This window comes from Bos javanicus, chromosome 10 (assembly GCF_032452875.1).
Source record: "Bos javanicus breed banteng chromosome 10, ARS-OSU_banteng_1.0, whole genome shotgun sequence".
Lineage (NCBI taxonomy): Eukaryota > Metazoa > Chordata > Mammalia > Artiodactyla > Bovidae > Bos > Bos javanicus.
In genome coordinates this window covers 52209204-52226690 of record NC_083877.1, presented here as the reverse complement: position 1 = coordinate 52226690, position 17487 = coordinate 52209204, and the positions used below count along the sequence as shown (strand labels likewise).

Below are 17487 nucleotides of genomic sequence, written 5' to 3'. Positions count from 1 at the left end.
ATTTGGTAACTCTCCTAGTCTTCCCCTCTCTCCCTGGTGGCTCAGCAGTAGAGAATCTGCCTGCCAATGCAGGAGACATGGGTTCGATCCCTGGTTTAAGAAGATCCCCTGGAGAAGGAAATGACCGTCCACTCCAGTATTCTTTCCTGAAGAATCCTATGGACAGAGGAGCCTGGTGGGCTGCAGTCCATGGGGTTCCAAGAGTTGGACACAATTTAGTGACTAAACAACAGCAAGAATTACAACCTCCTAGTCTTTTTTTTTTTTTTTCCGCTGGGCATTTGAACAGATGCTTATGCTTTTTTTTCAAAGTGGGGTTCTTCTGTACTTATTGTTTTCAAACCCAATTTCTTTACATGTGAAATTATGTGTCATTAACATTTTTCCTTGGAAAAGGGTTTGATCCATTTCCATCCATCCTAGGCAGTGGTGCATGGTGTTGGCAGCAGTGATGGGGAATTATGGGGAAGCTGGCTGGCTTCAGTACAGGGCAGCAGACCTCCTGACCACCAGGGGGTCCTCAGGCGCTCTAATACCAGGGGCCCAGGCTTGTAGCTCCTGTTGCTGATGTCTCCCTCAACAGTTAATGACAAAGGGATGTCCCGGTGTGGTCTGGCCCGTTTTCTCACACCGCTAGATCTGGTTTTTATTTTCATCCCATCAGAAAACCCTTGTGGATGTTACTTTGGAGAACAGCAACATCAAGGATCAGATCAGAAATCTGCAGCAGACATACACAGCCTCCATGGACAAGCTGCGGGAGAAGCAGAGGCAGTTAGATGCGGCGCAGGTTGAAAACAAGCTGCTGAAAATGAAGGTAAGTACAGGAGCATGGATCTCCTGCTCACCGTTTCCTCCTCTTGCCTCCTCCTCCTCTCTCTCCTTCCATCATCAGCTCTCCCATTCCGATTTCTCCATTCTCTTCTCTGTTGGGTTTTGGTGCCCTTCTGTGGCCAACCACGCAGGATCTGACCTGATGGCACTGAGAGGGTTTCTGTGTTCAGAGCTGTCAGTGCAGATTGGGGGCACCCCCATACACACCCCATTGGGCTCCCTGCCTCGATCCCAGTGGCCTCAGCTGCCAAGACCTCATCATGGCACTGCCCTTATGTACTGAGAGGGCACTTGGGATGCCTGCAGGTTTGGGGCTTGAGAAGCTTCAGTGTTGGGGACTTCTCCAGTGGTCCAGTGGTTAAAAATCTGCCTGCCAAATGCATGGGACACGGGTTTGATCCCTGGTCTGGAAAGATCCCACATGCCATGAGGCAACTAAGCCTGTGCACCGCAACTACTGAGTCCTCGCTCTAGAGCCCGTGCTCCAGAGCAAGAGAATCCACTGCAGCGAGAAGCCTGAGCGCCAAAACAAAGAGTAGCTCCCGCTCACTGTAATTAGAGACAACCCGCATGCAGCAATGAAGACCTAGCACAATCCCAAAATTAATTATTTAAAAAAGAAGATTCACTGTTTAGCTTCTCTTTTAGATCCCAAGGTCTTTTTGTCTGGTTTGAAAATGAAGAGCTGAGGGGCCCCCTGGAAGAAAATGAATGGGTGACCAAGGACTCTAGGCAGTGTCCCTCCTGACCCCAGGCCTGGCTTATTCTGCAGCTCAACCTCTAAGGCCCTGGAGGTCTCAGTGCTCCTTCCATATGTGAGGCGTGGAGCCCTCGCTCGTACATGGATCTGCTCCTGGCTCTGAAAAGAGTTCCTACCCAGTGCCAGGAGCAGAGCCACAAACAGCTCCCAGAAGTCACTCAACAAATTATTTCCTGAATGAATTTGTTTTCATTTGAACCTGTGCTTCTCAGATTGTGTTCAACACAGCCTAGCCTGTTCTAGAGGAGAGTGCCTTGTGGGTTGCATTCAGTTCAGTTCAGTCGCTCAGTTGTGTCTGACTCTTTGCAACCCCATGAACCGCAGCATGTCAGGCCTCCCTGTCCATCACCAAATCCCAGAGTTTACCCAAACTCATGTCCATTGAGTCGGTGATGCCATCTAACCATCTCATCCTCTGTCGTCCCCTTCTCCTGCCCTCAGTCTTTCCCAGTATCAGAGTCTTTTCACATGAGTCAGCTCTTCGCATCAGGTGGCCAAAATATTGGAGTTTCAGCTTCAACATCAGTCCTTCTAATGAACACCCAGGACTGATTTCCTTTAGGATGGACTGGTTGGATCTCCTTGCAGTCCAAGGGACTCTGAAGAGTCTTCTCCAACACCACAGTTCAAAAGCATCAGTTCTTCAGCGCTCAGCCCTCTTCACAGTCCAACTCTCACATCCATACATGACTACTGGAAAAACCATAGCCTTGACTAGACGGACCTTTGTTGACAAAGTAATGTCTCTGCTTTTTAATATGCTGTCTAGGTTGGTCATAACTTTCCTTCCAAGGAGTAAGCGTCTTTTAATTTCATGGCTGCAGTCACCATTTGCAGTGATTTTGGAGCCCCCCAGAATAAAGTCAGCCACTGTTTCCCCATCTATTTGCCATGAAGTGATGGGACCGGATGCCATGATCTTCGTTTTCTGAATGTTGAGCTTTAAGCCAACTTTTTCACTCTCCTCTTTCACTTCCATCAAGAGGCTCTTTAGTTCTTCTTCACTTTCTGCCATAAGGGTAGTGTCATCTGCATATCTGAGGTTATTCATATTTCTCCCGGGAATCTTGATTCCAGCTTGTGCTTCATCCAGCCCAGGGTTTCTCATGATGTACTCTGCATATAAGTTAAATAAGCAGGGTGACAATATACAGCCTTGATATACAGTGTATATACAGTATACAGTATACCACACAGTATACAGTACACAACAATGTACAGGTTGTATACGCACATGATTTATTGCACGAATCAGAGTATGTTTGGGAATGAAAAGAAGTGCTGTTAAGAATTAGGGGAATAGCCTGAGCTACATGGTCCTCTCCATAAGGTCTACCCACAGGGCAGCTGATGGGGAGGACAGGCTGCTATCCCACACTGCGTGGTCTCCATGATGACTGCCCGTGGGCCCTGCCATCACCACCCACTTGGCCAAACACAGCCACCTGGGGGAGGGGAAGGAGCCAGGGAACTACATAGTCAGTCAGCTCCTCCCTGCTTTCCTTTCAAACAGGGATGTTCTTCTATTTCTGCTTTCATGTATTGTATTTCTACACAAGAGTTACTTCGAAAGAAAGGGGTTTGTTGCTGAAACATTCTGAAGTGACTGTTAGGAGTTTCTCCCTCAGGGCAGGATCTTTATGCGGTCATTCATCCCACAAATATGTATTGAGTGTCTGCTCTCTACATCCATGCTCCGCAGCCGTCTGTTCCAGTGCTGTGGTGTCAGGGAGACCAAGCCTCTAACCCAGCCTGCAATTGTGTTTTGGAGGCTAATGCTTTACCCCAAAATAACAATTTAAGAAGTGAGAGTATTTCACGTAACCCGGATGCAGTGTCAGCAGGACATGAGGGACAGAGCTTGTTTTCAAATTGGAGATGAAGCACAGGACACACTGGGTCTCTCTCAGTTCGTGATAATCTCCATTCAGGATTTCCCATGTTGTGGCTTCTTGGTAGCAAAACTTGCCTAGTGATGAGAAAGGAGATGTAGAGGACATCAGAGGAGACTTTGGTCCAGTCTTTGGAATAAACATCATGTAACCTCTTAAGGTTGTAGTATACTCTGCTTATATAGAGATTATCTACCCAGCTAACTCAGCTCTCTTGAATTAGCAATCAGCTGGAGGGAAGAGACACCAACACACTTTCAGAGGCATAAAATTAATGGCCTGAGCTTTACAGGCAAGGGCAGGGCCTAGGCAGAAAGGAAGCAGCAGCCACCCCCAACATATGCCTGCCTGCCCACTTTACTTTTTCTCATCTGCTAGGCTGGGTCTGTGCAAGCCCCCAGGAGCCCCCAGATTGGGTTCTGCAAACCACATGGGAACATTTCCAACTGCACCAGTTGGGAAAGCACAAAAGTATGGAAAGGATGAGTCCAAATTTCTTACATGAGCTGAAGTCTTCTCTAGGGACTGAAAGCTGATAAGATGGTTTCAATTCCATGTGGCACCTTCTCTTCAAAGGCTTTCCTGTTCTTCTGACTTATTTTTTAGTGTATGCATGTGGGGGGAAAATGTCAAACAAATATGAAAGGTAACGTGGAGGTAGGCATACACCATTTTACATTCCTCCCACCATGTAGGAGAATTCCAGTTTCTCCCCATCGTTGCCAATACTGGTTACTCTCTTACTGATTATAGCCATCCTTGTGGGTGTGAAGTGGTAGTTAATTGCATCCTTGATAACCAGTGATGTTGAGCGTTGTTTCATGCATTTGTTGGTCATCTGTATATTTTTTCTGGAGTGTCTGTCAGATCCTTTACCCATTTAAAAATTAGGTTATTGATATTTTATTGTTGAGTTGTAAAAATTCTTTATATATTCTGGATACAAATTATTAGATGTATAATTTGAAAGAATTTCCCCCCACTCTCTGTGTTGCCTTTTCAATTTCTTGATGCTATCCTTTGAAGCACAGCAGTTTTTAGTATTGAATATCGATGAAGTCAAATTTACGTATCTCTTTTTTTGTCAATTGTGCTTTTGGAGTCATATCTGAGAAGCCATTGCTTAATCAAAGGTCACAAATTTTCTTTCTAAGAGTTTCATAGTTTTGGCTTTAACATTTTAAGTTTTTCATCCATTTTGAGTTCATTTTCATATATGGTGTTTTAGGGACCCAACCTCATTCCTTTGTATGTGACAAATCCGACTGTCCCAGCACTATTTGTTGAAAAGACTCTACTTTTCACAGTGAATGATCTTGGTAATTGTTTAAAATTGTTAATTGTTTAATGATTTAATTGTTTAAACAATTAAACAAGATAATTGTTTAAAAATTAATTTTTATATCAGGTAAATTATTGGTTTCAAAGTCAGCTCTATGAAACAAGTGTAAGAAACAGCACATCTGTATCTGCCCTTTCCTCTCTTATTCCCTCTTTCTTCATATAGCAAACCTTTTTATTTTTAAATTTTATAGTTTATCCTGCTGCTGCTGCTAAGTCACTTCAGTCGTGTCCGACTCTGTGTGACCCCATAGACAGCAGCCCACCAGGCTCCCCTGTCCCTGGGATTGTCCAAGCAAGAACACTGGAGTGGGTTGCCATTTCCTTCTCCAATGCATGCTCTGACCCAATTCTGATAATGTAGTGGTCTTATTTTCATCCCACAACAGAGTGAATTTGTTTTCATTTGCATCTATGCTTTTCAGATTGTGTTCAGCACAGCCTTTTGGCTGTTCTAGAGGAGAATGCCTTGTGGGGAGAATATCCTCATGATTTATTGCTCAAATTGCTTAGATTCTTGAGTACTCAAGACTTTCAAAAAGCATGTCTTTCTGAGGCCAGTTAGAATGTGGATATATTACCGAGTATAGTGAAGGACAGGGAAGCCTGGCGTGCTGCAGTCCATGGGTTGCAAGAGTCAGACACAACTTAGTGACTGAAAAACAACAATATTACCTAGAGGGAAAGGGTTGTTAAAACTGATAGAATAAAATATGATAAAATTTCAAGAGGAAAATAACATTACACAGGAAAAGGCACTGAAGAAAGGGGTTAATAACAGTGCAGGGACTTCCCTGGTGGTTAAGAATCCACCTTGCAATGTAGGGGACATGGGTTTGATCCCTGGTCGGGGAACTAAGATCTCACGTGCTGTGTGGCAACTAAGCCTGACCGCCACAATTACTGAGCCTGTGTGCCACAACTAGAGTCTGTGTGCCATAGTAAAAGATCCCACACGAAGCAACAAAGATCCTGTGTGCCCAAGACCCAATGCAGCCAAATAAACATAAAGAAAAAAATAAGACAGTGGAGCACATTTTAGAGAGAATTCAATTTTAAAACAGTTAGATTTGAAGTGCAGTGTTGATAGAGAAGTATGTTTCTACCTTGTGAAAAAGTCGCTCGTGGGACACCTTTTCCTGATAATATTAGTATCAAGTAAATAAGTTTACAGGGCTACTTTTAATGTTCCATGCACCTGCTCGTCCCTTTTCCTTCTTCCTTCTATCTCTTTCCCCATCAGTTCCTGCTGCCTCTGTCCCCTGCAGAACCCTGGCCCCTGGGCCCACTCCTCTGTGAGTTCATGCTTGACACATACAGAGTGTAAGGTGCAGATTCGCCAGAACCTGCTGAAGCTGTAGCTCTGAAGTGAGTCTCTGTGCAGGTGGAATGCTCCCAACAAGCCAATGCGGAGGTGATGAGAGAGATGACCCGGAAGCTGTACAGCCAGTACGAAGAGAAGCTGCAGGAGGAGCAGCAGCGGCACAATGCGGAGAAGGAGGCTCTCCTGGTGTGTATGTCCCACCTGCTGACGGAACAACCGGGGAGTGTTGGGTGCATTATTGTTGAAAATGAAGTCGCTCAGTCGTGTCCGACTCTTTGCGACCTCATAGACTGTAGCCTACCAGGTTCCTCTGTCCATGGGATCTTCCAGGCAATAGTACTGGAGTGGATTGCCATTTCCTTCTCCAGGGGATCTTCCCAACCCAGGGCTCGAACCCGGGTCTCCTGCATTGTAGACAGACGCTTTACCTTCTGAGCCACCAGGGGTGAGCTTTAAATGGGAAGGTGTGTACTTGGAGGTGAGTTAGTGGACTCTAACATGGGTTTAGTATGTGCCCACTCACTCCTCTCCCTTCTCCCTCCCTTCCTTTACTCACCTTCCTCCCTGCTTAAAAGAGCCCTCAATCTCTGTCTCTCAGTACACCCCTTTCTCCAGCCAGTCTGACCATTTGCCACATCCAGGTTGACCCTGGCTTACCTGAAGCTGTGCATTTCCTCACCGCGTCTTCTCCTCCTTCCCTATCCCCATCCTGCTTATGCTTCCTGAGAGTCTTGAAGATGCCAGCATCTCCACGAATGAAGTCTTTCCTCCTCACACAGCTGCAAGTGTCCCCGGTCCTGGGGAAGCCCGTTCTCTGTTCTCTGCTGTGGAATTCTCTTGTCCCTGTTATTAGAGCTGGTCTGTGCATCTCCCACCTTGGCTTCTCTAGCAGAGCATCAATTCCTTGAGGACAGGGACTCCAATCTGCCTCATCTTGTGTCCTCACAGGCTTAGTACATGTGCTGAATAATTGACTGAGCTGGTGTTTGGGAGAAAGATCTGGGCACTCTGCATTCAATTCTACTTCTAGCCCTAATTCCCTTTATGTTGTTGGCAAATACAGTGATACTTTGAGCATCTTGTCAGGGGATAAATAACATTTGTAGGCTCTTTTTTTTTTTCCTCAAGGAGGGGGAAAAAAGGCAGAAAGATAACTAGGCCCTTGCAGTGTGTCTTTTATTCATTGGTTAGAACCAGAATCATGGAATTTGGGTTCGTGATTCTCTGAGACTCTTCTAGGCTCCCGGGTCATGCTTCTAAAGAGACAAGATGATTTAGTGAGGCCTGAGCTGTTTGAACCCTGATTGGTAGTGACTGAGTGTTCTCCTGAGAAGAGTGTGTTTCTTTTGCAGGAAGAAACCAATAGTTTTCTGAAAGCCATTGAAGAAGCCAATAAAAAGATGCAAGCGGCAGAGATCAGCCTAGAGGAGAAGGACCAGAGGATCGGGGAGCTGGACAGGCTGATTGAGCGCATGGAGAAGGTAACACAGCTTGGAGCCCGCAGGCCCCTTACCCAGCCTCCCTGTAGTGTAACAGCTCCCCTCAGGCCTGCCCAAAGGTGTGAGAAGCCCTCACCACAGATCCCTCTCATTCCTACAACTTGTGACTTGAAATAACAAAGACAGAACTATAAAATAAAGTATATGGATGTAAAGCCATTATCCTCCAATTAAAAATAAATCTAGAAAAAAAAGAAACAGCAAAAAGTAAAGTATATGGAAGTTCCACCAAGTCCTAAGTGTTCCTATGTTGAAAATTTTGATGCTTCTAACATCATTACATACAAAATTATTTATAGAAATTAATCTTTTAGCAGCCCTGCTTTGCTGGGGCCCTCAGCATGAACTTGGTTTCCTTGGCAGGTAGTCAAGCCCTGTTTCCATGTTACATTGACACCCCAAGCCAGTTGTTTCTGGGACCGGGGTCTGAAGGGTTGTTTATGCATCAGAGTAGGGGAAATTGCTCTCCGTGGGTGGGGGTGGAGCAGGGAGAGCCTGCAGAAGACAGGAGCTCAGCTGGGATAATGAGCCAGTCTAGAGAGAGGGAAGAAATGAAGTGGGAAGTGGAGAAAAGAGAAGAGGTGGGAGAGAGGAAAGAGAAAAAGCAAGAAAGATGAAGGGAGGGTGACCTTTACCAGGTGACAGCTGACTTCCAAGGGAGAGTGGTGGTTGAGGACTAGAGCTGTGGGTTCTAGGAAGTGGCTCTCTAGCTGTGTGAGTTTACAGAAGAGAGGGGACCAGCCAAGAGCACCCTTCAGCATCCTGTGACCCACACTGGACACTGAGAATCCCCACGCCAAGGATGGAGGGAGGGGAATGACTGGGGAAGCAGGGTCAACAGCTGGGCTTCCGGCTGGTTCCAAGAAGAGGGCTGACCTGTGATGTCTGTGGCCTGGTCCCCTCTACACTCCTCTGACCAATAAGGTGGGAATAGCATTAAACAGAGCTTCTCAGCTGGCCAGGGGGCTCTTCTTTTAAGTAATATCTTTTGAGGGGAGGGACTTGAACAAATAAAGAGTCAGTTATAATTTCATCTCTACCCTCTGGGAAAGCAGAATCCTATCTTGTCTTGAAGAAAAGGTCAGTGGCATGGTTAGGGCTGATGTCGGTACTGGTTGTAGATGGTGGTTGTAATGATTGGGCACTGAAGGCATTTTGTAGAATGCAGGCAAGCTTTCCCCTACATCGCCGCTCTCCTGCAACAGCAGAAGGTGCTGGTTAAAGCACACTCACCCCGAGTGACAGGCTGTCCTGCAGCAAACAGGAGCCAGGTGAGCGGGTGGTCTGGGGAGGGGTGTGTGCAGGGAAACCATCTCACAGAGAGACTATCCATGTTTTAGAATCATGAACCTAGGGTTTGAGTCTTGGCTCTCTTTCTAGTTGCAGGAAGTTACTTGACTCTTCCAGATTTAGCTTCCTCTTCTGTAAAATGTTGATAATAGTAATTCTTATTCTTAGGCCTTTTGTGAGGAGTCAACAAGAAAAATCCAGGCCAAATGTTAAGGGCAGTGCCTGACATATATAGAGTAGGGGCTCAAAAAACGTGTGGCTCTGACTTTTAGGTTTTGACTCACATAAATGTCTGCCCCTGGTGTCATCTTTTTTTTGTTTCAGCTGGACCTGTTCTATAGCTTAGTTTCTTTGTCTCCTTGGGCTTCTGGAAAGTTCCCAACATTTTCCCACTGATGTCCATGTGGAGCCCGCATGGGGGTGTGTGGCTGGGGGGCTAGGGCGCTAGTAAGGCTGGCCCTCCCTCCCCGCAGTTGTGTGGCATAAAACGTTCCCCATGTCCTCTTGGCGTTTTCTTTAGTGATTGAGAATCTGTTGTCCTTTCTCGTGACTTTTCTCATTTAGGCTAGCAAAATGCTTGCCTTAGGTAGCTAAGATTAGATATGCCCATTTACTGGTTTTCGCCCTTCACAGCTAAATCTGTGAGAGCAGGAACTGTGCCAAACCTCTGTCACACACTGTGAACAACATGCCTACAGAGTTTGTATCCTGTTCTCACATATTTTTGGATTTTTCTCGAGGACAAACCACGTGCTTTTGAATGGCTTCTCTGCTGTACCCCTTAGTTTACTGTTTCTGAACATTGTGTCCAAAACAGCTTTCTTTTTTCCTTCATCAGTTAAAGTATTTTAAGGAGTGTGTTCCATCAGAGACCTTTCTGCACAATAGATAGTACCCTATGCCTTGATCTTGGTGGTGGTTCCACCAGGTAATGTGAATACAGATATGTCAAGGGATTGTACAGTGTCCACTTAAGATTTGTTGTACCTCAACTTAGGAAAATATCAAAATTTAAAGCATACCGTAAGCTAGGCCTTGCCGTACTTTATGACAGCTTTTTGGGGAGTTGGAGGGAAGGCTCACTTGTTAAGAATTCATCACTATTATTTCAGGGCTCATGGAAACTTCCAGCCAGTGGCAGAAACCATGGGGACAGTTAGTCTGTACATTCACTTGTAGAGATTTAAAAGAAGTAACGAAACCCCACGAAAAAGTTGGTCTCCCTTTGTTCTGAATATGTCGATGATAACATACCCTCCCTTCCAGAGTGTACTGCTTCCCACTCTGACTATCCCTTGTCTGCTTACTGCTGACAGCTTCAGAAGTTGTGGGAGTTCAAGTTTCAAGGATTTGCTTTTAATATTTGGTGGGAAAGAAGTTTGGGATCTGTAAAACTAGTCAAAGCTTGTTGGGCAGAATTTCTGAGGGTAAAGATCAGTCACAGCCATACTTAGAGAAAGCCCTCAAGCAGAAGAGTCTCCTTTCAATTAGTGAGCAGGATTTGATAAATTTCATTTTAAGGAAATTTGTCATACTAACAGTTGTAATTATTTCTGGTGCAGTTTTGGAGGTAATGGGTGCTATACCTTTATTATTTTTCACTTTGTTCAAAGAAATAAATGTCCAGATTCTTTTTACTTTTTTAAGGTAAACTAAATTTATATAAAAATGTGTGCATATCTTCTTAAAAATATTAATTTATTTGACTGCATTGCTTCTTAGTTGTGGCACGTGGGATGTAGTCCCCTGACCAGGAATCAAACCCGGGCCCCTGGATTGGGAGTGTAGAGTGTTAGCCACACCAGACCACTAGGGAAATCCCTGTACAAATCTTATGTGCACAGCTTATTGGTTTCCTATTGATACTGTAATCATTTACCACAGTTGGTGGCTTTAAAACATCATAGAGTTACCATCTTTAGTTTAGGAGGTCAGAAGTCCTAAAATCAAGGTGTGGGCAAGGCTGTTGGGAGCTCCAGAGGAGAATCCATTTCCTCGCCTTTGCTCCCTTCGAGAGACTGACTATATTCCTTGGCGCATGGCCCCATCCTCCAGCTGCTAAGTCAGCATTATAGCACCTCCCAGCCTGTGTCCATCTCTTGACTCTAACCCTTCTTCCTATAAGGGCCCAACCAGATAATTCAGGATTATCTCCCCATTTCAAGATTATTAACTTAATCATGTCTGCTAAGTTCCTTTTTCCACATAAGGCAACATGTTCCCAAGTTTCAGGGATTAGAATGTGGATGTCATTGCAGCACATTTATTCTGATTTTCATGGTATGTTTTTACAAGTAAACACAGCTGTGTAAACACTACCACAGTTAATTTATAGAATATTACAGAATTCCAGACCCTCCTGAGGATTCAGAAAATAATCAAGAAATTTGTAGTATCACAGGCCACTGATTTAGAGTATTGATTATCATTATTTAGAACTGTATACTTTCATAAGACATCTGAGCTTGGGCTGATGAAATAGTTTTTAAAAAATAAATCTTGCATGGCTTTCCCATGGTATTTGTCTCTAACTCATAAATACATCTATAAATGCACCCTAGCAAATTTGAAATTTTGAGATTTGTTTGGACTCTGGTGAGTGAGTGTATCGAAGCCCATAGGTGTCATATAGATTTGAACTGACTAGTATTGGAGTTGCTTGCTGTACATTCTCTAGCCAGCTTGAGATCCATGGTTAAATATTAATGTCTGTCTGTTTTAGGAGCGCCATCAACTTCAACTTCAACTCCTGGAGCATGAAACAGAAATGTCAGCGGAAATAACCGATTCTAACAAAGAAAGGTAAGATACACTGTCCCGTGTCTTATAATGGATTTAGGTGGTGGACACACTGTGCTTGTGTGGGCTCACTTGGTCCTTGCATTTTCATTCATTTGGTCATCACTCATTGCAGACTGATAACATGTAAAACGCTGGACTGGGAGCTTCCAGCCACATATTGCAGCCAAGGGGTGGTTGTTAGAACAGTGGAACACGTCAGTGCCTGTCACTAATGCCAAAGTTCTGTCTATAAATGTTCCCCATAACCTTGAGCTCCACAGGATGCACCTTGTTGATGAGAAAACTCAACAGTGACTAATCCCATTGCCTTGGAAACGAATTTTACAATGTCTTTGTTTCCAAACATTTTTCAGTGAAACCTTGCCTTGTCCCTTGGCTGTGAGTGTATAAAGCCCTGCATGGGAAATGCAGGAGCAATGAACTGCCTATTCTGGAAACCAGAAGGCAGAGAGTCCACACGTGGCCCTCTAGTGAAGGGAAATGGGGTTGGCATGCGCTGAGCATTTGAGCAAGTTACTTAATCTGCCTGAGATCCTTTGCTTCTCTGTAAAATAAGAATTCTTTTTTAAAGTGAGAGGAATTAAAGTGATACTAATAATGCCCATCTCATTGGGTTATTATTGTGAGAGAACTGTTGGCTGTACTGCCTGCCACAATGTATGCTGAAAAATACCTGTTCTCCTTCCTCTTACATGACATCAGAGTTTGCAGAGTTCTAGGAATCCTCCCTAGTCTTTAAGGTTGTGCTGAGGAGGGACCCAGCAGAGATGGGAAGTGGTAAGCAGACCACCAGACCCTTTTCTGTGTTCTAGTTTAGTGGCCCCAAAGAAAGAGTCCATCTGCTGGTTCCTTGGGTTTATTTGAAACAAGTAGAGTCTGAGGATAATCTGTGCTGGGTTTTTTTTTTTAAACATGAAATATTTTCTGAGGTGGTCTGTTCTGTTTTGATGGAGGAAGGGTGTTTCAGCATATTTCCCATTTTCTCAAAATAAATGATGTGTGGAACAACTGTAATTCCTGCCTTCCCAGGACTCTGCCACTTGGTTTCAGATATGTTGTTGTGTTGCTAGACTCTTCTCTGTTTTCCTAATTGTGGCAATTACTGGATGTTCCAATGTTGTATTAACCCCCAAAGAAACAGTCTCTCATATCTGTAAGTGGTTAAAATTCTCTCTCAGCTCTTGGGAGGTAAAGTAACTGTCCTTACACAGGGTGAAATTTGCAAGTGGGGACTTGAAAAAGGGTCCTGTGTTCCTTCTCCAGTGGGGTGGTTGGTTGGTGGTTAATAAACTAGGATACATACAAAGTAGGAAGAGTGCATCTTGTTCTGGGCAGTGTTTCTCTCAAGCGGTGACTTCGTGTGCTAATGCTGTGTCGGTCAGGGGTTCACTGGCTCTGTCTTCTATCTGTGTTAGGTATCAGCAGCTGGAGGAGGCGTCAGCCAGCCTCCGGGAGCGGATCCGACACCTAGATGACATGGTGCATTGCCAGCAGAAGAAAGTCAAGCAGATGGTTGAGGAGGTAAGTCACTGTGAAGGGTCATGGGCGTGAGATTGCTTCCTGTGGTAGGGACTCTGCAGCCCCAGAGCCAGATATGACTCTCAGCTCCGTCTTCTGTGGTTCGCAGTTAACTAGCTCAGGCCACTGCTGTCTTGGCCCAAAGGAGAAGCTCCTCATCTGTCCCCTTTGGACAAGTGATGATCCCTCTACAAGAGGGCTCTCTCCAGATCAAAAGGTTACAGTTAAGAAAGCTGGGAGGCACATTTCATAAATTCACCCCCCTATGCAGGTGGGTGCCTTCAGCTCAGGGACCAAAGGGTCCTTTTTCTCTTTAACTGTATAGTATGAAATCCAGGTACATACTTACTGATTGTTGGACATAGTTTACTATCCTGTTTTTCTAAATGGAAAAACAGGTAAGTTGAACATTTATAATTCTCTAGGAGGAAAAAACAATTTCTTTTAAGTTGTGTTATAGTAACCTGTCTCTTATGGTATTTTCTCCATAGGAGAAAATCCATGTTGTGTACAACGTATTATCTTATTCTTACTCAATTAAAAAAATCAGAAACAAGAACAATTAGTACTAACAAGGTTATAAGGATTCCCTAGGGACTCATTCTCTAACTTGCAAAGAAAAGGTTTCGTTTTAATTAAACATTTGGTCTGCAGCAGAAAAACTGAGAAAAGCATTATATGTGCTTATATTAAGCACAGCTCTGAAAAGTTATTTGTTAATGGATTATTAAAATGAAAAGTATCTACTTCTAATAATTTACACATATGATAGACAAGTAGAAGTTTAAACATATATCTTTTTTTAAATTAATCTCTAAAATGTTGGAGCTACGAGTGGGGCTAAAGTCAGGAAATTGTGAGGGTGGGGAGGGACACCTTTTTAAATTGTGTGTAGGATAAACACACATTAGATAAAATCTTCACCCAAATGAGAAACCCACTTATACAGTGTGATTGGCCTGGGTGGAGTAGAATAGGAGAAGGGGGAGCAGGGGCTCAAATGAGGAGATCCTGATGCAGTTTCATGGTCCCTTGGCCTGGCTGGGCAGGAGCACTGCCAGCAGCAGTGATGGGCAGATCTTGCCCCGTATCGGCACTGGGTAGATGTCAGGGGTGTTTCCGAAGGAAAAGCATCACTTTGTCACAGTTAGCATCTCAGGAACTATGGCAGTCTTAACTGTGGCTTTTCTGCCTCTGACTTCACACTCACGGTGTCTGCGGCCGGCTCCCCTCATTTCCCCAAGGGGCTCCTTGGCTGTGGTATACTCCATTTCTCCCGCCTCACCACAGGGTACTGTCTGCGTTGTTTCCCTGTCTAACATTAGAGAATGGTGAACAAAACCTCACGTGCATTGGCTTCTGATTCGGTTTTTGTCTATAAGGGTTTAATGATTGGTCTTTTGAAAAAATAATTTTATTTATTTATTTTTTGGCTGCACTGGGTCTTCGTTGCTCTGGGCTTCTGTGGGGCTTCTGTAGTTGCGGCGAGCAGGGGCTACTCTCTGGTTGCAGTGCGTGGGCTCATTCTTATTGTGGAGCATGGGCTCTGGGGTGTGTGGGCTTCAGTAATTGTGGCCTGAGGGCTTAGCAGTGCAGTTCCTGGGCTGTCGAGCACAGGCTCAATAGTTGTGGCACACAGACTTAGTTGCCCTGAGATCTTCCCCAACCAGGGATTGAACCTGTGTCTTCTGCATTGGCAGGTGTATTCTTTACCACTGACCGCTGGAAGCCCTGATTGGTCTTTTTAAAAAGACATTTTCAAGTTTAGAATTCTAAGTTACTTCTGGAATCTAATAAACATACTGATTTGAAAGCAGTAGGGGAATAATTAGGGCTTCCCAGGTTGTGCTGGAGAAGGCAATGGCACCCCACTCCAGTACTCTTGCCTGGAAAATCCCATGGACAGAGGAGCCTAGCAGGGTGCAGTTCATAGGGTTGCAAAGAGACATAACTGAAATGACTTAGCACAGCACGGGGGAGTATTTATATATGCAAATGAGGAAGCATCTAAAGATCACTGTCCATATCTTGCTTTAGTGTCTCTGATGTAATATCTCCCAAATATAGCTGTTCTAAGTGCCGATGATGTGGTCTGAAAGACCCAGCCATTGAAGTGAAATCACAGGCTGAACTTTAGGATGGCATCATCAGAGGCCAGCTGGGGCCAGCTGGGTTTCAGTTAGGTGAAAGAGAAAGAAAGCTTTAATTCTAAATTTAAGCTAAAAATTACTTCTATCAGGTAATAAGAATTAAGGTATTTGTCCCGTACACCGTGTTAACTCATACAACAGGAGGATGGTTTAAAATCTCAATCACTGTAGCCAATTCTAACTTTTTTTAAAAGTTAGAAACATGGAAAAGGGACAAGTGAGCACACTGAGAAGTCCAGGATGAGGTTGGAAAGTATTAGAACTCTAGTAATCCAGGGAATGGTTGAAGGACTTGGACAGGTGATGGCCACGGGGAGACGTGAGAAGGGAGTTCACATCTTAGGAAAACTGTCATGGAGAAGAGGTAATATATTTTCCTTTGTATTGCAATGCAAAGCCAGACTGAAGCCACTGGGTGGCACTTGCAAAGATGCACATTTCAACTTTCAACATAAAGGAAACATTTGTAGTACTGGCTGCCCTGAAAGGTATTTAGCCCTTAATCAGGTACGCATTTATAAGGAGAGAAGACGAGATTGAAGCTCTTTGTATAAAGGATTCTCTATAGTTTACTAGGCTGTGCTGTTGGTAGGGTCTCAGCCTTTTCACTGCTTTGCATAATGCATGAAATCAGCTAATATATACTAAATTTGGACCAAATTTTGAAAAATCTAGATGGCTGAATTAGTCATTTGGACCAAATTTTGAAAAATCTAGATGGCTGAATTAGTCATTTGGACCAAATTTTGAAAAATCTAGATGGCTGAATTAGTCATGTGGTGTCCTCACTCTGGCTTGAGAAGAGAAGTGCTTTCTGTCTGTGAACTCCAGCCACCCAGACATGGAGGCAAATTTGACTGGAAGATAGAGGCAACCTTTATGTGTCACCAGTGTTAGGGACAGTTTTCCCTCTCTTCCATAAAGTCTGAAAGCCTGTCCCTGTGATGGGTTCATACTCAACAGGGGTAGGAATCCAGTCCCTGTCCATTATTGCTGTCATCTGAGTCATAATGTCTGTGAAGAAATTAAGTTTATTAAAATGATAGGCTTCCTTCTTCTCAAAACATTTAGGTATTATTACTGAGGTTCTTTGAATCCTGACATGTTAAGCAGTATATTTACTTCCACTCCTACTGCTGCTGCTGCTAAGTCACTTCAGTCATGACCGACTCTGTGCGACCCCATAGATGGCAGCCCACCAGGCTCCCCCGTCCCTGGGATTCTCCAGGCAAGAACGCTGGAGTGGGTTGCCATTTCCTTCTCCAATGCATAAAAGTGAAAAGTGAAAGTGAAGTTGCTCAGTCGTGTCTGGAGTGTAATTTCTTAATAATATACTAAATAAAAATTAACCAATCTTGGTATTGCCATCCTTAGCCCAATAATAATTTTTCATTGTATGGGACAGTACACTTCCACAGGGATCTGTGCTGTAAAAGTTCCAGTCACCCTTTTGAAATGAAGGATTAGTATATATCTTATTGGGTCAACTTCATTGAGAAAAGATACAGAGTATCTTCTGTGAAGTGTGAGAGCAGATACCCCCACTTAGCTAGATCTTTGTACTCAGTTAAGTCTCCTTTTGTGCTGTTTATCAGGGGTTGGTCATCTCCTTCCCACCACTAGTTCTTCTGACTAGTTCTGGATCTGACAAATAGATACACACACACACACACACGCGCGCCCAAATATGCCCCTTTTAGACTTTTAAGAGTTTTCCAGAAAATACAGAGGCACTGAAAAAAATAACAGTCATGAAGAAACTCACTCATCCATCCATTTACCAGATCCCTGCCTGTACTTTCTCTTTGTTGGGGCCGGGCACCAGTTGGGGGTGGGCAGGGCAGATAGTGGCTCTGCCCTCATGGATCTTACTGTCTGGCGTTAGCTGAGTTCCAGTCATCCTTGCTCTTGGGCTTCAGTCTTCTGTTGCCAAGCTGTCTTGGGTGTGGGTCTTTTGTCTCAAATCAGGTAGAGTTCTTTAGCTTGCTGCTAAAGGACACAGGAGATCAGGGATGAGCACACGGCTGCAAGAAACCTACAGCCTGAGCAGTGAACACCTGACATATCTTTAAATATC

General features: G+C 44.3%; 1 protein-coding gene across 3 annotated transcripts in view; it reads left to right on the top strand.

The window, feature by feature from the left end:
• Positions 1–17487, top strand: part of MYZAP (myocardial zonula adherens protein) — a 111785-nt gene that overhangs the window by 40345 nt on the left and 53953 nt on the right. For all 3 annotated transcript variants that reach the window (XM_061431166.1, XM_061431167.1, XM_061431168.1), the window contains exons 6-10: positions 665–817; positions 6212–6337; positions 7504–7632; positions 11663–11742; positions 13158–13263. In XM_061431166.1, coding sequence (XP_061287150.1) covers positions 665–817; positions 6212–6337; positions 7504–7632; positions 11663–11742; positions 13158–13263 — 594 coding nt within the window. The remainder of the gene's footprint in view (positions 1–664; positions 818–6211; positions 6338–7503; positions 7633–11662; positions 11743–13157; positions 13264–17487) is intronic.